This window comes from Malus sylvestris, chromosome 14 (genome assembly GCF_916048215.2).
Source record: "Malus sylvestris chromosome 14, drMalSylv7.2, whole genome shotgun sequence".
Classification (NCBI taxonomy): domain Eukaryota; kingdom Viridiplantae; phylum Streptophyta; class Magnoliopsida; order Rosales; family Rosaceae; genus Malus; species Malus sylvestris.
This window is the reverse complement of record NC_062273.1, coordinates 8,914,921-8,935,339: the sequence shown is the minus strand read 5'-3', so window position 1 is coordinate 8,935,339 and position 20,419 is coordinate 8,914,921. Positions and strand designations below refer to the sequence as shown.

Genomic DNA, 20,419 nt, shown 5'->3' with positions numbered 1-20,419 from the left:
GTTAATTGGGACCACTATAGTCAGTGGATCAGCTATTCTTATAAACCAGAGTGTAGAAGACAAGACTGAACTTTAACATCATAGGCTCGGGCACATAAGCCAGAAAGGGTTGCAAGAATTACACAAGCAAGGCCTGTTGGAAGGCGTGTCATCTTGCAAACTGGACTTTTGTGAATATTGTGTTCTCGGAAAGCAAAGAAAGGTATCATTCGCAAGTAGCAGTGTAGATAACCGAAGCAAGGAGCAACTTAGCTATATTCACTCAGATGTTTGGGGCCCTGCACCAACTAAATCAAATGGTGGAGCCAAGTATTTTGTTACTTTCATGGATGATTTTTCTAGGAAGGTCTGGATTTATTTCATAAAGCAGAAATCCGAGGTTTTTGCAAAGTTCAAGGAATGGAAAACAGAAACCAAGAATCAAATTGGAAGAAAGATCAAGTACCTGAGAAGTGACAATGGAGGTGAATATACAAGTAATGAGTTCACCGATTACTGCAAGCAGGAATGCATCATAAGGCACTTCATAGTAAAGAAGAATCCCCAACAAAATGGAGCCGCTGAGAGGATGAACCGAACTCTCATGGAGAGAGAGAGAAGAGCATGTAATTTCATGTAGGATTGCCTGATAGTTTTTTGGCAGAGGCTGTTAATCATGCAAGTTATTTGATTAATAGGTCACCATCTACAGTTCTCGGTTTTAATAGTGTAGAAGAGGTATGGTCTGAGAAGCCGGTTGACTATTCCAAGCTCAGGGTGTTCGGTTGTAGTGCTTATGCACATATTCTAAGTGATGAAAGGTCCAACCTCAAACCGAAGTCTACACATTGCATATCCTTAGGTTTTGAGAAAGGAGTTAAGGGTTTCAAGCTTTGGGATTTCAACAACAGGAAAAAGGTTGTCAGTCGAGATGTTGTCTTTGATAAGACAACCAAGCCTCTTAATAAAGTCGAGAGCAGTAGGGAGAAGACAGACGATGCTGAAATTGAAGCAACAAAGATTCCATTAATCAATTCAGATGAAGAAGAAGCTCAGGTGGAGCAAATCGAGCAAGAGGCCGAATCTGATGGTTTGGAAAAAAAAAAAGAGCATCAGCATCGTTCACCAGTTAGGAATTAGGTGGAGCAAGAAACAGGGCAGATTGAAGGCACTCCAATCCGCCAAACATCCCAAAGGGTTCGAATTCCAACCAACAATCCACCTGCATTCCAGAGATGCATAGCACTAAACAAGCCTAATCGGAACATGAAGAAGCCTGACAGATTTGGGTTTGACCAAGACGAAGTTAATTATGCTCTTAACGTTAGTCAAGGAGATCCGACTACTTATCGAGAAGCTATGGCTAGTGATGAGCGAGATAGTTGGATAAGTGCTATGACAGAAGAAATGGAGTCTCTTTACAAGAACTCTGTTTAGGAATTGGTTCCTAAACCCAAAGACAGAAAGCTAGTTGGATGCAAGTGGGTATTTAGGAAAAAGGAAGGACTACATGAACAAGATGCCATGAGATTCAAAGCAAGGCTTGTGGCTAAGGGGTACTCACAAAAGGAATGGGTGGATTATGATGAGATCTTTTCACCTGTAGTCAAGCATACTTCTATCAGATTGCTTTTAGCTATGGCAGCTCAACATGACATGGAGATTGAGCAGATGGATGTGAAGACAGCATTTCTTCATAGAGATCTAGAGGAGATGATTTTCATGGCTCAACCAGAAGGGTTTGTTGAATATAGGAAAGAGAACCTAGTATGTCAGCTAAGGAAATCCCTATATGGCTTGAAACAGTTTCCAAGACAGTGGTACAAGAGGTTTGATTCATTCATGCTGAATATCAATTTTAGAAGATGTTTATATGACTGTTGCATGTACTATCATGTGTTCCAAGATGGGATGATCATATTACTATTGCTATATGTGGATGACATGCTCATTGCTTGTCAAGACAAGTCTTGAAAAAGATGTTAAGCAAGGAGTTTGATATGATGGATCTAGGTGCTGCACAGAAGGAGTTTGGCATGGAAATTCAAAGAGATAGGACCGCTGGAAGGATCTGGATATCACAAACCAAGTATATTCAGAAGGTTCTTGAGAAGTTCAACATGCAAGAAGCAAAGGTAGTTTCGACTCCTTTGGCGGTTCACTTCAGGTTAAGTGGGCAACAGTGTCTTACGTTCGAGGAAGAGCAACAAGCAATGAAGAATGTGCCTTATGCTAATGCAGTGGGCTGCCTCATGTATGCAATGGTATGCACACTTCCCGACATAACTCAAGCAATCAGTGTCGTTTCCAAATACATGGCAAATCCAGGAAAGCAACAATAGGATGCAGTCAAGTGGATTTTGCGTTATTTGAAGGGTTCTTGGCGACAAAGGATTATGTTTAAGAAGCAAAATGAAAATGCAGGGGTGTTAGGATATGTGGATACAGATTATGCAGGGGACTTGGACAAGAGAATGTCAACTTCTGGTTATGTGTTTACATGCGCAGGAGGACCAATCAGTTGGAGGGCACTACTGCAACCAATTACAGCTTTGTCGACCACAGAGGCAAAGTATATTGCTTTGGCCGAAGCTGGAAAGGAAGCGATTTGGCTTAGTGGCTGGGTAAGTCAAATGGGAATCACTCAAGATTGTGTGAAGCTGAAGTGTGATAGTCAAAGTGCCATTCACTTGGCAAAGAATCAGGTTTTTTTCTGGAAGATCAAAGCACATTGAAGCAAGGTATCACAGAATCAGAGATTGGGTGGAGTCTAAGGAAATTTGGATTGAAAAGGTTCATACGAATGACAATGCTGCAGATTTCCTTACAAAGATAGTGCAGTTCAAGCATTGCTTGAACTTGATCAATCTCGTTGATTGATTAAGGAGAAGCACCTCCTCACTTGAGGTGCAATGAGGCAAGAAGAAGATTGCCAAGGTGAAGACTCTTGAAGATTTCCAGAGCTGCTTTAAGAAGGTTCAAAGACACTCTCGGGTGCAACGATCAAGACTTGGTTTGACTCACCAAGGTGGAGATTGTTAGGAATTTGGCTCGTCAAATATGTCCTAGTTGGTTTAGGATTGTTTTAGGAGACCTAGAGGTATACCGATTCTTGTCCTAGAGGGATTGGGAAAGAATTTCAGTTTCCTTATTCAATTTAGGTTTGGATTTCTATAAGTCTATTTGGATTTGGATAAGTGTAATTTCCTAATCCACTTAGAAATAGGAATTCAATCAACTTTGGGACATGTAAGCCAACCCTATGTCTATAAATAGGGTGTGGCAAGGCTGATTTTTTAAGAGAGAAAAGAAAGCAACTAGACAGCCAAAAGTTTTGAGATTAGTTCTAGGGTTTGCAAAAGTTCTGTAATCTCTATTATTAATCAAAGGAGCGGTGATTTCTCTACCTAGAGAAATCACAACTGGACGTAGGTAAAAGTTCTGCCGAACCAGTATAATTCTTGTGTGTTTCTAAGTTTTCTAATATTTGCTAGTTTAGTCTATTGTCGTTGGTTACATTAAAGAACAAGGTCTAGTGTGCGGGTTTTTCAACAATTTCCACATCAGCATTTTAGATTATTTTATTATAAATGAGAATTTAATTGAGTGTTTAACTCCTCTATTTCATGCAACTAATTATCGTCGTACATTAATTACTTTTTCAATACAATTTAATTCCTAAACTTTTTTTTTTATTTTTGTATTCTACCGAAAAAAATTAAAATAAGTGGGAAAAAATATTTTTGTATTCATATTGTGTATCCATGTTTATAATTTTTGGGTGCAATATATATGTTTATATTATGTACCCCATATCAATTACCTATGTGTTTTTTTTTTGGGTCCTAGAATGTACCCATATGTCAATAAATATTGTACCCACTTATGAACATGAATACATAACATGAGTCCATATGAGGTTTACCCATATATATATATATATATATATATATATATATATATTTTCAGTCATAAAATAAACCTCGTATGCATCCATGTGAGGTTTATTCAAAGAAGGTACCAATGTTATATAGTAAATGTTTTGTAAGAGAATGTACCCAATGTTTTGTAGTACATTATTTTTTTTGTTAAATTGATGAATGTACCCATAAGGCTGGTATTGATTTACCCAATGTTTTGTAGTACATTATTCCTCAAGGTTCTGGGTTTTAAGGCTGGTATTGATGAAATGATTGTGAAAATTATGATGATAAGGATATTTAAGAGTTTAATCTATCTTTAATATTTAAATCACAAATTATGAGTTTTTAATTCCATAAATATAGGTAACTGCAATTACAAATTTTTAAATTAAAAAAAATAACATATATTAATACTAATTTGCTAAGGTGTACATAATTCAGGGACTTTAATCAAATATTGAAAATCAATAAGGTTTCAATTAAAGAATATTGAAGAGTAAGGACTGCATCCAAAGTCTCCTTATTTTTTATGGGGATATAATAATGTTACAAACTACAATGTTGTTTATGTAAGTTTTATATTGTAGTATTATATTGATCTACATCAATTTATAGGTCAAAGGATAACAGTTCGTGTGCCTGACCTGGTTAGCCTCTGTTTCTACTGTAACCAATATCAAGTATTCACTTGCACAGGAAGTCTTATGATGCTCAAGCATCCATTTATTTGTATCAAACAAAGCAATCTGACCTCTAGCTATGTGATTTCCTTATTTTCAGAAAGTGATCGAGTATACAAATCATTCTACCAAGCTGCTGGACCAGAGAAACTGATGCAGCTCTCACCGCTTTAGGTCTAGTTTCTGAGGCCTTATCAGTTAGCTCTTACTCAGAAACATTACTTGAAATGAAAGCAGAGGCTCTGTGTTTGGTAAGTGCTTAGTGCCATATTACTGCACATATATATTTTAGTTAGTTTCTTTTACTAAATCAGTGAGAGTGGTGGTAGTTGGTGCTTGTGTACATTATGTATTTGTCCCCTTACCTTACCACTATGTTAAGAGGTCGCACTTGGTGCGATGGCAAGTGTCTTCGCCCATGAGCGGTAGGTCTCGGGTTCGAGACTTGGGAGCAGCCTCTCTATAAATGGGGGTAAGGCTAGCCGACATTCACCTCTCCCAGACCCTGCTTAAAGCGGGAGCCTTGTGCACTGGGTACGACGACCTTACCACTATGTTGGTGTACTTCCCCCCTACACTGGTGGTTTCCATCTCTCCAACCCCAAGTTTTGGTCTCAGTATTGTCTATATTTTGTGGTGTTTTGCAGTTGCAGAGGTATGAAGAGGCAATTCGTCTGTGTGAACAGAGTATGGCATTTGCTGACAGTAATTTTTCTGGATATGAAATTTATCAAGTTAAGTTGTGGAGGTGGTTCTTCGTATCCAAGTCTTACTTTCACTTGGGAAGGCTTGAGGCGGCTCTTGATTTACTCAATAAACTAGAGAAAGTGGGATCTACAAAAGAGATGTAATACACAAGTTTTCCATGCAGCTTAACTTTTGTAATTTCCAGATTAATCAGGGCAGTCCTTTTACTAAAATTTAACTTACTGAATGTAATTTTAATTGTGTAGGTACGCAAGTAAGAAACTGGAATCATCAGTACCATTATCTGTCACCATACATGAGCTTTTACGCCACAAGGTATGCAGTCTGTTGCTTTAATTTCTTCTCATTTGGATGGAGGATTGGTAGACACTGATAGATGCTATCTATGGTTATGTGCTTAACATATCATGTATAGCATGTGTTTTGTCAATTGTGAAGCACACAATTTTAACATATCTTGAATGGGTTTTCTTATTTATAATTTTTATAGTTGATTTTTTAAGCGTAAGGGTAATATTGGTAGTGAATATGTATAGCATGTGTAGTGTCAATTGTGAAACATGCAATTTTAGCATATTCTGATTGGTGTTTTTTGGGGGGGATATTAAAGAGAAGATTGGTAGTGTATACACATCCATATCAAACCTTCATTATGATAGTTTTCATTCTCAGTTGATGGTTTCAAATGATATTTTTATTAGTCCAACTTGATCAACAATGACAAGAGTTCCTCATTCTGGAAGATGAAAGTTATAAATATTAGGGTCACTAGGGTCACTTACCTGAAAGGACTTGACAGAAATGAATATTTTCTGGTTATTCAATATCCTCTAATTAAAGGGAAAATGAATATAGTAAAATTGGTTAGGTCTTTTGCGACTAATCAAACATTGCAGTTTGGAACTTCTCTGACCATGCATAGTGTAAGTATGTAACCTGAATCCAAATTAGGGAAGGAAAGAAATGCTTAAGCTATGTGTGGTCAGAGAGGTTCCAAAATGCAGTGGTTTAATAATTGGGGATGGTTCATCAAACTGGTTTACTCCTTTGTTTGGTTGAAGCTTTCTCTTGGTGCGTGTTGATGGAAGTTGATAGTCATTTTATTGTAATGATTGTTATTTACAACTAGTTTTTTTTGTATTTTTTTTTTCTTTTTTCTGTTCATAACTGTTCTTGATCATTTGAGTAAGCTATCAGTCTGATGACCATTCCGATAATTTTGAGCATTTGAGGTAATCATGAAGGTTCCAAATGAATGCAATGAACTAATGTCACAGCTCTTTTAAAAAAGAATGCAGGCAATGAAGCATTTAGGTCAGGAAGCTATACAGAAGCAGTGGAGCATTATACTGTTGCTTTATCTAGCAATGTTGGATCTCGCCCATTTTCAGCCATCTGTTTGTGCAACCGCGGTGCAGCACACCAAGCATTGGGTCAAATTACTGATGCCATTGCAGACGGCAGTCTTGCCATAGCTCTTGATGGCAATTATGTAAAGGTATGCCATGAAAGTTCATTTCAAAGTAAATACAGCATAAGCATGTGTGGTTAAACTAAGAATGAATCTGCCCTTTCCTCTTTTTGATGGTAGGCTGTCTCCTCACAAAGACCCTTTCTTTTACCTGATTTCTAATTAGTAAATATCAATATACCAATCCATTAAACTTTGACAAAAATCAGTAAAAATAATTTTATTGGAATTATATCAAAAAACAATTAAAAATAAAAATCATTATACTCATTTTCCGTTTTACTTTAAGATAAAAAAGAAGAAGAAGACTGCAGTTCTAGTTTTGGAAAGAATAATATCTGATATTCCAATTAATTGTGCAATAATACCTGATATTCCAATTCATTTTTTATCAGTGGCTGCTTGAACTCACAATAATATCTGATATTCCAATTAATTGTGCAATAATATCTGATATTCCAATTCATTTTTTATCAGTGGCTACTTGAACTCACAATAATATCTGATATTCCGATTAATTGTGCCAAACGTAATTTGTTCAAGCTACAATGTGTGCAACTAGTCCTGAGCCCTACTAGTTAATTATGTGATATTCCAATTGTTAGTGGTTTTCCTAATTTTGGCAAGAAATCTGGGTATTCTGCTAAGTGTTAGCTGTATTCATACGTGGTCATCCTGAGCACTACTAGTTTTAGTTTATGAGAACCATCGTGTGAGTATTAATAGTCTGAGCTTCTTAGCACTGAATTATACTTAACTTGAATTAGATCCTCAGTAGTTTTGTTTCTGATATTCTTACAACAGGCAGTTTCTAGAAGAGCCACCTTACATGAGATGATACAAGACCATGGAGAATCGGCTAGTGATCTCCAAAGACTTGTATCCATTCTGGAAAACCAATCTAATGACATGGCCAAAGAGTCTGGCTCACAAGGTAGATCCAGTGGCAGTGTAAAAGAATTACGTGATGGTCATCGACGTATGCATTTGATGGAAGAAGCTAAAAAAGGAATCTCCTTGGATTTTTATCTCATTTTGTAAGTTCCTATTATACTAATGCCTTCGCAGCTTAGTAATTTATTACCTTGCACATATGATGCTAGAAGCCTTGTGTATTCTACCTGAATCAGTTACAGTATAGTTAGCATTTCATAAAATATGGACTGCTGTCAACAAATTTAGGGTTCTAAAAGTTAATGAAAAGATAAGACTGATTTTTTCAAATGTAATTAGGATAAGAAATCTCTCATTATTCTTAATAGTTAGATCAAGGATAAAGTTATAGATCGAAAGCAGGAAACTCAAGGGCAGTTTTGAAAGCATTTTGACACTTATTTTATAATGATGCTAAGAAAAAGGATAAACTTAGGGATATTCAAGGGCGTTTCAGCAAAAAGAAAACAAAGACATGATGGATACAAGAGCAATTATATTTGCTGAGCATACGTCAATTGGCATCGTGGAGAACTTGTACTACATCAGATGGTATCTATGCATTCTTGTGCATTCATGTACAAGTAAAAAAAAATGTTACAGGTGTGATTCAAGTTGTTTTAAAACAGAACTTAGGCAGTCTCCGATGATTTTGCCAAAGATCTTGTAGTGGTTTGAAAGTCTTACTTTGCTATCTGCTTGTGGGACGAAAGTTTTACAGTGCCAACGGCAAAATACTCTGGAGGAATAGTTTGTATTTGTGGCAATTACATTTTAGGCCTACTTGGTCTTTGATTGTGTGTCATCCCATGCCCAGATGTCGGAGTCTATTACGGCGCTAATAGTTTTATGGTCGAATTTCTATATAAACAAAAAAGGCTTGGTTGAGTTTAGAATGTTGTGCCTATTTTCCCGTGACTTTTTTTCCAATGAGTTCTTAATATAAATCTCAATGGCAGGGGAATTAAGCCATCCGATGAGAGTTCTGATATTAAGAAGGCTTACCGTAAGGCAGCGCTGAAGCATCATCCTGACAAGGTTATAAACTTTTATACCTCCTGTTCTTGTTTAAGCTGTGTTTTTTGTACATATTACCCTGACTTCCTATTCTTTCGGATCTTTATGTTTTTTGGTCGGATTTAGGCTGGCCAGTTCGTAGCAAGGAGTGAGAGTGGAGATGAAGGGCAACTCTGGAAAGAAATCTCTGCAGAGGTTCACAAGGATGCTGACAGGCTCTTTAAAATGATTGGACAGGCTCTTTAAAATGACTGAGATGTTTATCTTATGTGAGAGAACGACCTAAAAAAGTAGGAAACATTTGGTTACAGTGATAAATTTAGGTCACACATGGGTACTTTTCAAGGTCCACGTCCTAAACTAGTTTTATCCTCATGGTCGCTGAGGCTATTTACTAAGGTTTAATTATTCTAATTATCAGTATTTTAAAAAAATCGCTTCGCGGCGTGCTTAGGCGGCCTTGAGGCGGGGCAGCAACATTTTTGCCTTTGTTTTGTGGGAGTGGGCGAAATACTCGCCTAGGCGCTCTTGAGGCCATACCTTTTTCTTTTTAAGTTGTAGAAATCTAGAATTCTTTGAGCTGCATAGCCTACATAGCGAAGAAGATGAAGACAACTAGGGCTTCTTTTTTTTTTTTTTTCTGACTTTTATACTTTTTATTACCCACTTTGCTCATTTATTACCCTACTTTGCTAACATTTATTACCCACCATCTTCCTTTTTGTTCACTTTTAGTTTTTCTATACTTTTTATTACCCGTCTTTGCTTGATGTTTGTTACCATAATTTGCTGATAATTATTACCCCACCATTTTCCTTTATGTTCACTTTTAAGTTAAAGAGATTTTGCATGGTATTATACTTTTATATATTATATACAAGTTGCTGATAATTATTGTATATATTATATTGAGTAAATTGTAGTTATAGTCCATTAACTTTAACTTAATTGGAGCAATGGTCCCTCAACTAAAAATCTATTACCATTGGTCCCTCAACTCATCAAAATGTGCATTTATGGTCCCTCAACTAAAAATTCATTACCATTGGTCCCTCAACTTTAATTCAACTAGAGAAATGGTCTCTTAACTTTAACCCAATTGTAGCAATGGTCCTTCCAACATAACTCGTTTTGACAAAATTTTTGACGTAGTTGACAAAAAAGACTATAATTACACATGTTGATGAGTTGAGGGACCCTAATTGTATAAATGGTCATTCTAACATAACTTATTTTGACAAACTTTTGATGAAATTGATGAAAATGACTATAGCTACACATTTTGATAAGTTGAGGGAACAATGGTAATGGATTTTTAGTTGACGGACCATTGCTCCAATTTGATTAAAGTTGAGGGACCATTACTACAATTTACTCTATTATATTATATACAATATATATATTAACGTCACGTCTCAAGACTTTTACCTAGGCAGAGCTATTCATGAAAGACCTTGCCCACGACTTCACCTTTTAAAACATTGCTAATTATTACTCTACTTTTTCCAGCTGAGTTTTGTAAAATTGTGAACAAAACAACTTGAATGAAGAACAAAATGTGAGATATGAAATAGACAGCTTGGGCAAGGAATTTTGTCAAATCCAAATTTAGTGGTTTCATTAAATGAGGCACGAAGATACAACTATGTTGGATAAAATACTTTGGAGATTTGGTCATCAAGGCATATTACGAAAGTAGGAGAAAATTGGAGCATGTGTTTGTATTTGGCTCAACTCAAGCGTTCGTCTTTGAATATAAAAATATGTTGAGTATTGATCTCTAAACTTGTCACAATAATGGAGCAATTGTCTTTTTTTTTTTACACTCACTTTAAGAACTTCCGTCAAAAATAAATAAAGGGGTAAATAAGTTAAAAGTGACAATTTCTATCGGTGTTAATCAAAATAATCATTGCTCCACTTTGTGACGATATGGAATACAAAAAGATTTATGATTCGGCTAAAAACGAATAAACTCTTCGATTTTCTTGTTAAACTACGACAATCCTAAATTGTAACCTCTCCATAGTTGCATTTTAGATCCAAACAAGGAAAATGGCAAACAAGATCAAACGGGAACCTCTCCATAGGCATAAGCTCCAAATTAAATTACATTTTGATCCAACAAATCTCGATATGTTCCTGAACACAGCTACATTGCAAAAATTAAAAACTTTTCTCGTCACTCGGATAAAATTTGGAAATTTTTTGGATATCTAGGAAATGAAAACTAATCATTTCAGATAAAATTCACCGCCAAATTCAACGAGCAATCTGTGCCTGAGCATGTTCCAGGATCTGACCAACCAACTTGTAAGTGCGCCCCGATAATGCCTTGGTGTGGTCTATCAGTTGCTCGTACCTGGAAACCATTGAAGTAATACATTTAAGAATAGGTCATGAAAAATGAAACTAGGAAAACCCTGGAAGCATAAAGACAAAACTGATTGATGTACAAAACCAGGCAGCTAATGTCTATGAACTTACACATTCGGATGGTTAGGTTCCATGATAACAGTGCCCGACTCCGAGTCAATCTTTGCATCAAGCTTTGAGCTCCGAATTAGATTCACAATCCATCTTTCAGCCTCCTCATAATTCAAGTTTAATTTCTCTGCAAGCACTCTGCCAAGCCACGATTTTATTAGATTTATTATTTGTTGAAAAGAGTGAAGAAAGAAAGTTCCCTTTCTAGGGACAAAAGATATACGACAAGTAATGGAAAATAAAGTCAATTAGGTTTGCCGAAAATTCTAACGAAAGCTAAACAACACAAGACATCATCTGTACACTTCACATATGAAAACAAAAGGCATCCACCAAAATTAAACAATTACGCCCTGACATTTTGAATCAAGCAAAAACCCTCACACACATTACTCTATCTCCCAAGCTCTTGACCACGAACAAACAAATATGTAGAGAGACCAGTCAAATTGCACCGAACAATCTAAAGACCTATGACTTTACAAGTGCCTTGTGACCCATACTTCTAAAAAAAAGTCTTAACAAAGATAAAAAAACCAAAGAAAGAGTGAACTCTGACATGACTTGATCAATTCATATACCACTTTGAATGGTGGATAGAAAGCAGAATAATGATGTCGAACAAAGAAAAAGTACACAACCAAATACAAAGAAGCAATTACTTACCCCATGTCAATGCGCTGATGTATACGACAGTACGTCTCAAAGATAAATAAACGAGCATTTTCAAGGAACTCATCCCTCAGTGGTACAGTAGAGAAATTCCCTTCTTCTACTCGTTTTCCAAGGAAAGGATCGTTCAAGATTACCTACATTGTCAAATCAATAGTCATTGGCTTAGACAAAAGAGTTAATACAAATCAAGTTCTCAAGCAGGAATACAGATAAAGCAGAAGTCAAATTTACAATGAAACACTCATGTAAGTTACGCAAGGGTCGGAAAAAGGTGAAATTTGAATTTGAAACATGTCAAGGGTTATCAACAAGCAAGCCAATATGGGTTCAGGCGCTTACTTCTTCACACTCCCTCATCTTCTTTTGTGCACCATCAAAGTCATAATTAACATAAACGCAGGTCAAAAACTCTGTGATGGGATCTTTATAAGAATGCTGTTCCTGCTGAATAACCTTTATAAAATCCTTGAACTGAGGTCTCCTCCTCTTATTGACAATGAATGCAGTGGCTAAGTAACGCACAAGATGAGGAGCATGGGTTTGAATGGCATTCAGATACCTGGAAAAAAAAAATTTAACATTTCTATCAGGAAATAACCATAAAATACCAAGTCACTTGGTGTTCAGTAGAAATCAATTTTCCACAGGGGATGTCTGTTATATTGCATGAAGCTCAAAAAGGCTATCCATACTGTCTAATACAGTGATCAAACCACTAAATTAATGGCACCTTATCCAAAAAGGCTACACTCCACCCAGATGTAAAATGCATTTACACATCAACACCACTAACTTTATGGCATCTCAACTATGTAAAGCCAATAGGATTGTGCAGTAATAACCATATTCTTTTTCCTAAAATTTTTAAATGCCTAATAAATGTAGATGTTCAGGACAATATGCTGACACCACCCATTCAGTAGAGGCAAACAATTATCAATGTTACGACAGCAAAAGCACAGGGTGTCACATTTACAGATCAGCACCATTAGTTAAAATAGAATGATGAAGGGTATAAATACATCAATTAGAACAAAAGATGATTTGAAAGTTCTAAGCTTTCAGGGCTAGACAGTAAGAAAAGAGATACATATGTATTCTGGGTTGTTTTAGTCTTTTAGCAATTGGTAAAGCAAGAGGTAAATGTACAGTGAAAGCATTACAGTCAAATCAATAAGGGCAGATGACATACTTGTCCTGATTAAAAAGGTCAATGATCTGTGTTCTCCCGTTATCATGGTTGAAAAATATGAAGAGACTCCAGTGCATCAACCATATTCTATTTTGCACTTGATTCATAGGTGAACTGAAACTCTGCAACAAAAATCACCCACCTTTATATTGGAATTCAAAAGAATAAAATGCACATTTAAATAAACAAGTCGGTGCATGAAGAAAATATAAACCTTTGAATCAATAATTTCTTTCAAGCGGTTAAGCTCTTCAAGGGCAATATCCCAGTTCTGCATCAATATCTCAGCCGCCAGCTTTCCCCACAATGCACTCAGATTCCTGTCACTGTTTGTGCACAAAGCCCTGTACTGATAGAGATAATCAGCAGCACCAGAGTAGTTACCACATTCAAACTGAAATTTTGCATACTGATACAACGCCTCGATCTGGTGTGGACCAATCTGTTCAGACAGCCATGCCATGAGAGTTAAACCTATGCAAAACCAAATCTATTTGTTCAATAAAAGTAATATAAACCACAAAAAAATTAGACCTTTTTCCATTTAAATAATTTGATTTTTTTCCAAGATAACATCTGTAAATACATGCATATATTAACCCCATATGCTATTACTCTTTCAAATTGTTTGATTCTAATCCTGGGTTTGAACAATTAAAAGGAAAAAAGAACTGGGGCTACCTGGTATCGGTCATTGAGCATATGTAGATTGTACTGCTTGTCAGCCTTCAGCTCCTGAAACGCCGCGGCGTTCTGCAAGAAATTGACAAGGGGCGCCGCCGACTCCTCCAGAGCCTTGAGGCGAGCCACCACCTCTACCCTCCTATCCACCATATCTAAATATCCACAGAGACAAATTGTCAAACACATAATGGATGTGCACACATACATAAATAAATATACAAAAACACACATATAAACCTATAAATACATAATGGGTGTGTATATAATTCACCTTGGGGCACATCTTCGGTGTGATAGAGGGACTTGTGGATGTCCATGGCGTAATCGACCATGTTGGTCTTGTTGAGGAGCTCGATCTTGGACTTGAGGATCTGCTCATCTGGGTACATCTGCCGCTCCTGCAGGAATTCGAGGAGGGGAAAAACCAGATGCCGGTCTAGGTTGGGCGCCATGCGTGGAGTTAAGTCGTACTCCGCCATGGTCAGTGGGCGAGCTATTTGGCGGCGAAAGCGGGAGGCGGAGAGACGGAAAGAAACACGAGAAGGAGGAGGAGGGTTTTGATTTTCTAGGTTAGGCTTGTCCTTATTCTTTTGTTTTAGCAAATTTTGCTTTTCTTTTTAGAAGAGGCGAGCCAAGGCCCATATGTTAAAGGCATGTCGGCCCACAAATCTCCAAATGCAATTTGCAAATTTTGCATAGCTTTTTTACTTATCCGTAATCAGAATAGAATAAGGATTTGAATTTGTTACGGAACACTCTTGTGTTCATAAATATTGAGGATGAAAATACAAGTGTGGCTCACACGATATTAGAAATTCAACTTCTTATTTTGATGGAAATTCATACTTAAGGGTAAAGTCGTATTATCATTGTTGGTTAGTTAAGATTAGGTAACCCACTTCGATTCAGTGAATGTTAAATGAAAATAGACGTCAGCATGCATATTTTTCCTAAGATAGATGATCGATTAGTACCAAGCAAATTTATATATTTTACCAAGTACGCTTTTTAACCATTATCACAACGTTGTTTCAGCTTGCTCCTTCAATTTCGTTCACACAACCAAGTTTCCTCCTCCATAATTAGGTACCAAAAATACCCTATATGCCCATTCACTTTAACCCAAACAAAAAGCCAAAAAAAAAAAAAAATTGTTTCTGAAATAATTATGCTCTAGTTGAATTAAGAATGGTGAATATCTTCTACAAAGAGTCATCCCTTGCATTCTGGCCAAAATCCTTTCAATTACTACGGACCAAAAACTAATTTATTATATTCATACAACTTTCCAAACAAATTACTCAACTAGGACATAATGTGTAATTTATTCCGCCGCGAATCTCATGCCATGCTTCTTGTTTCTTCGAATCGTCTCCTAGTGTTAGTCAATCAAGATTCGCTCTCGAGAGAGGGAAGAGCTTTTACTATAGGTTAGGGTGCTTTCGTCATTCATGCAATTACCCCGTCAATTGATCGCATGATTACACATCTAGTTAGCACAAAATGAACGAAAAAAGCATTCATCCTGGATTTTCTTCCTCAATTAAAATGTGTACCACTGGTCCATATTCATTCGGTCAAAGCACCATGCCACCATTGAGAGGTGCACCATTTTTTCCAAATCAGAACTATTCCACTCCTCATCAACAACGTGCTTAAAATTATCATGCTTAGTCTACATAGAAAAAAATGAAAGGCAATGACCAAAATAGCGCTCGTTTGGATGTATTTTAAAATGGCTAAAAGTGCTTTTAGAGAAAATATTTTTTGGTTTCAAAAGCACATAAAGTGCTTTTTGCAAGAAGCATCAATTATGTGCTTCTTCCAGGAAGCACTTTAAGTGCTTTTCCAAAATTTACTTGCATTTTTACCAAAAATTGGTTCCAAAAACGTTTTCACCAAAAACGCTTTCATCAATTATGTGCTTCTTCCAGGAAGCACTTTAAGTGCTTTTCCAAAATTTACTTGCATTTTTACCAAAAATTGGTTCCAAAAACGCTTTCAGTCATTTTAAAAGCATATTCAAACAAGCACATAGTGTTTGACTATATTTGGTAAAAATACATTTAAAAATATTTTTGGATTTGGGAAATTACCTACTTTGATTCCTCCACTTTTGACCCCTCTCCCACAAAATTGCTGTTCTAGTCAAAGTTGGGCATATGAAAAGACGTAACTAACGTCCATCATCCAGCAGTAACCGTTGTGATAGTTACCAACTTACCGTTACTTACAGCGGTAGTTCCCAGTAGGTGTGAAGCCAAGAGATGACAGCACAAGTAGCCGTTACCTCGTAAACATTAACAGAGCGTGGGTTAAGCAAAAGCCACTAATTACTTGCCATGGAAATCCTCTGTTGGTTTGAAAAATGCTCTCTCTCTCTCTCTCTCTCTCTCTCTCTCTCTCTCTCTCTCTCTCTCTCTCTCTCTCTCTCTCTCTCTCTCTATATATATATATATATATATATATATATATAGTCTTTTTCTTCTGACATGCCACTTCCATCACCAAAACTCACCAAACCCAAAAGAGAATAACGAAGATCATTGAAAGAGCACACAGCCATGACCAAACCCATCTTCTTCTTCTTTCTCTTTCTAGCTTCTCTCATCTTTTCGTCCCATCACTCCTTTCTCACCATTTGCAATGCAGCACTTGAGGACTCTGATGAAGTTGGTAATACCTCTCTCTCTCTCTCTCTCTCTCTACACACGTACAAATTGTATTGTAATATGCTGGAAACGGCAGCTCCATTTTCCTTAAATATTTTGTCATGTGAAGTCATAAGGATCCAGGATCAAGACTAGTACTTTGAAATTGAAGTCCCTTTAACAATATAAATAAGTTTTACCGATCCTGCATCCTCCATTGGGTTTTGGGTCTATAATACTTTTAATTAAGATTCTTATATGAGGTCAATCAATCAGGCAATGAGGCCCCAAGAAATACTTTTGATTTAATTGGATTTTCCTTATTGGTGAAAATTACCCATTGGTTATGAACTCTAATTTGACAAACTTTATAATATTAATGGAATTTAGTCATCAAAAGGGTTTAATTGCACCCTCACCAACGTTTTACCATTGTTACTTGTGATTCCTTGCTTTTTGGTGGATAGACTTACCTTACCTACATTTTGGTATGTCATTGTAACATCCTGACTAATAATGTAATATTATGTGAGAAAGTTCAAACGCATGACATCACGTTCTTTATTTGGGATGCCACGATGATGTACCAGGAGTTTATGTATATATTCCTTCTCTTGATCTCCATTGTCAGTTATTATTAATCTTCTGAAAGTATTATTTGTTAATCAAGTCAATAATGCATCTTTAACATGTAGGATCAATTTTAAAAGTATGCATGTGATTCGATCAGAGGTGATTTAAATTTTTGGATACCCTACTTTGGACGTTCTTGTTAGAAGGAGCATATATACTACAGGATTATTACGGAATCAACTTTTAGGTGGCAATTCATGTGCTTAAAACAGTCTCTTTTTGGCCATTTGTGTTTTTGGTGTGCTTGGGAATAGAGAAAGTTTTAGCTTCTCTTCTTTCTATCTGTCATAGATTAATTGAATTATTCTTAATTTCTTTCAAACTTTTTATTTCTAATTATTTTAATCCTTATTTTTTGTTGTAATCTACACCATCCAATATTTTCTTTTATCTTAGCTAAAAGAAAATTTGAGAGAGAGAGTGAGAGAATGTAAATATGGGAAGTAGGCATATTTTGAAGTTTCATACACATTAATTGCGTGTTTACGTAACCGTAATCAGAATCAAATAGCAAAGTTGAATTCCGATTACGAGTTACTTTTGCGTTTACTAAATATTAGGGAATAAAATAAAAAAAAGGGGTCCACACAAATTTAGGAATTCAATTCCTCCGAAGTGGAGGAATTGGACTCCTTGAATGGAGGTAGTATGTCAATTTCGGTAAAGCCCGAAATAGGGAATCAACTTGTCTTGCCCATTATGCCCTTAAATAATTTCTGAAGTTTCAGTTTCCCCGCCCACCCCTTCCGCGCTACCCAACACCATTCCATCTCCATCTCTTGTGCTGGTTATGTTATCTTCAAATTTCTTTTCTCTTTAACCAGCCCATAAACAAAAGAATTCAAATTTTATAAATACAACAACAACAACAAAGCCTTTTCCCACTAAGTGGGGTCGGCTATATGAATCCTAGAACGCCATTGCGCTCGGTTTTGTGTCATGTCCTCCGTTAAATCCAAGTACTCTAGGTCTTCAAATTTTATAAATGTTCCAACAAAATCAAGTCTATTAAAAATCAATATTGTCATGTTCTTGGTCATAATAATATAATTAATTTACTTTAAAAAAATTAATCCAATTAATTATTATATAAATAAGGGCATTTTAGTAATCATAGTGGTATTCATTCCGATATCTGTGAACTACTAAACAGCACAAATGAAATCAATACTATTTTCTAACTCCAGAACATTCTTGTAAACATCTTCAATAGGAATCCAATTCTGATTCCTCCTCATTCCAATTCATTCTCAATTCAATTCCTTCTCAATTTAATTCCTCCTATTTTAATTACGGTTAAGTAATCTAAGATGGGGAAACTCGTTCTAGTTCTTACTTTGAGCATTAACTATTGAGAGTACGAATTTCACATCGGGGATAGTAGGGAATTTGCACGAGCTTATGAGGAGTTTGACAACACCCATATTGTCAATTTGTTTTATGGTAGAACTTTTAACTTTATTCATTAACATTCTAAAACGTTTCAGTGTGGAAATGCACATAACATGTAGAAATAGTAAGAGAAGACGCTCGGAGCAACGTACCTTTGTGATGTAACTAACCTGTTTTATCATACATGGGCAGGTGATGAAACTGCATTTACTTATCTTGAAGGAACTGGTAAAGGACCAAAGAAATGGGGCCAAATTGACCCACAATGGAAAGTTTGTGACAACGGAAAAATGCAATCTCCAATTGATCTTCTTGACCAAAGGGTGCAGGTTTTCCCTAAATTGGGGAAACTGAAAAGGGAATACAAACCGGCTCCTGCTATTGTGAAGAACCGAGGTCATGACATCACGGTGAGCTACTCCGCACCTAAGTGTCTACTCTTTTCATTCTCCGTCTTCCATATTCATACTCATAGGCATTATGTAATTATATTTAAAAATTTTCCAATGACTTGAACTTCAATAAAAGAAATTGAATGTGTTGAAGAATTGACAGTTTTTAGTTGTTTTCAACATGAAATTGTTATCAGATGAGGTGGAATGGAGATGCAGGAAAAACCAAGATAAATGGGACTGACTATAGACTGCTACAATGTCATTGGCATTCACCCTCCGAACACACATTTAACGGATCAAGGTTTTCTTATTGTTTTTTGTGAATTCTTTCTTCATTCATATTAGTATAACCCCGTCTTATTGCTGTTGATGTCTTTCTTCCTTTAATCTTCTTTACAGGTATGCTTTGGAGTTTCATATCGTTCATGTAAGCTCTACCGGAAAGATTGCTGTTATTGGAATTGTGTACAAATATGGTCGACCTGATCCCTTCCTTTCAAAGGTATATCTCTCTCTGTTTGCCTCTAACATTCATAAGTTTAAGGTAATGGACGTAAGCTCAATGCAACAATGTAGAAAAACTCAGTGATTTATGGTTGCGTTTAAATACTAGTAGGAGTTGTCGTGACACATATCAGAGAAGAGTGTATAATACTAGTAGGAGTTGTGGTTTCAATTCTTCTCATGAAACGAAAATACAACAAGCCACGGAACTTTTGAAATTTAAGCAGCTATATCATTTCATTCTTCATGCCGGATTGTTTCCTGGTTTATTCACTTTATTTATTTTTTTACTTTGCAATCCATTCAATCCTGGCAGCTGTTCCACCACATAAAATCAGTTGGAAAAGAAGAGGTTGACATAGGGATTATTAATCCTGGAGATATTAAGTTTGGAAGCAGAAAGTACTACAGATATATCGGTTCTCTTACCGTTCCTCCATGCACTGAGGGTGTAATTTGGACAATCGTCAAAAAGGTATTTCACTTTGTAGCTCATCTCCTTAACCCTACTTGATTCCAAAGACTTGCTTACTAATATTGCTCTTCTTTCTGTAGGTCAGGACAGTTTCAAGGGAGCAAGTGCGTGCACTACGGGAGGCGGTTCATGATGTAAGTATTTGGAATTAATCCGGTTGAATCTAAACACATAATGATCACGAACTCGATGTGGGGTTGATTATTTGATCCAAAACCTTGCGACTTGCTCGTTAAAATATTACACTTTTTCCTTGTTTAATCTCTGTGTTGCGCAGTTGAAGTTTAACCACGTGTTTGTCATTTTCAGGGATATGAGGCGAATGCAAGGCCAACTCAAGAACTGGATGGAAGACCAGTGTTGTTATACACTCCAAGGAATAATGGAGGTTCTGCTTAATTAGAGAGAGAGAGAGAGATGTGTTTTTCTTCTTTACCTATATATATTGTATTATACGTCAGCCCTGTGTCCGTTGGCTTTTGGACCCCCCGTATGATCACATCCACATGATCGACATGCATTCTTCTCTGGCAATTTTTTGAAGAAAAACTATTTTTGCCCCTCCATTTCTCCTTTTGCACTTCGATTATTATTGTGCGATTAAGTTTTCCCTAATGGTA

General features: G+C 36.4%; 3 protein-coding genes and 1 long non-coding RNA gene across 5 annotated transcripts; 3 read left to right on the top strand and 1 right to left on the bottom strand.

Moving 5' to 3' along the window:
- Window positions 1–1,245: 1,245 nt before the first annotated feature.
- On the top strand, window positions 1,246–7,733 carry LOC126598999 (dnaJ homolog subfamily C member 7 homolog; the record flags this gene model as incomplete). Its single annotated transcript, XM_050265389.1, has 4 exons — window positions 1,246–1,391; window positions 5,545–5,605; window positions 6,582–6,788; window positions 7,566–7,733. Coding segments are annotated over exons 1-4 (582 nt in total), but the record flags the coding sequence as incomplete, so codon positions are not given.
- Window positions 7,734–7,755: 22 nt separating this feature from the next.
- Window positions 7,756–9,119, top strand: LOC126599992 (uncharacterized). 2 transcript variants are annotated; one of them, XR_007615322.1, is made up of 3 exons: window positions 7,756–7,798; window positions 8,654–8,732; window positions 8,838–9,119. It is a non-coding gene; the product is annotated as an uncharacterized LOC126599992 (long non-coding RNA). The 2 variants fall into 2 exon arrangements; XR_007615321.1 differs by lacking the exon at window positions 7,756–7,798 and having other exon boundaries at window positions 8,603–8,732.
- A 1,648-nt stretch (window positions 9,120–10,767) lies between these two features.
- On the bottom strand, window positions 10,768–14,340 carry LOC126599991 (eukaryotic translation initiation factor 3 subunit E-like). Its single transcript, XM_050266485.1, has 8 exons — window positions 14,021–14,340; window positions 13,747–13,901; window positions 13,280–13,507; window positions 13,066–13,187; window positions 12,213–12,432; window positions 11,865–12,007; window positions 11,199–11,336; window positions 10,768–11,073 (listed from the first exon to the last, which is right to left on the bottom strand). Exons 1-8 carry the CDS (start codon window positions 14,226–14,228, stop codon window positions 10,974–10,976), a joined length of 1,314 nt encoding a protein of 437 aa, XP_050122442.1. The 5' UTR covers window positions 14,229–14,340; the 3' UTR covers window positions 10,768–10,973.
- Window positions 14,341–16,144: 1,804 nt separating this feature from the next.
- On the top strand, window positions 16,145–20,419 carry LOC126598670 (alpha carbonic anhydrase 4-like). The gene is made up of 7 exons (XM_050265029.1): window positions 16,145–16,425; window positions 18,618–18,835; window positions 19,015–19,121; window positions 19,220–19,322; window positions 19,641–19,799; window positions 19,880–19,933; window positions 20,109–20,419. Exons 1-7 carry the CDS (start codon window positions 16,314–16,316, stop codon window positions 20,196–20,198), a joined length of 843 nt encoding a protein of 280 aa, XP_050120986.1. The 5' UTR covers window positions 16,145–16,313; the 3' UTR covers window positions 20,199–20,419.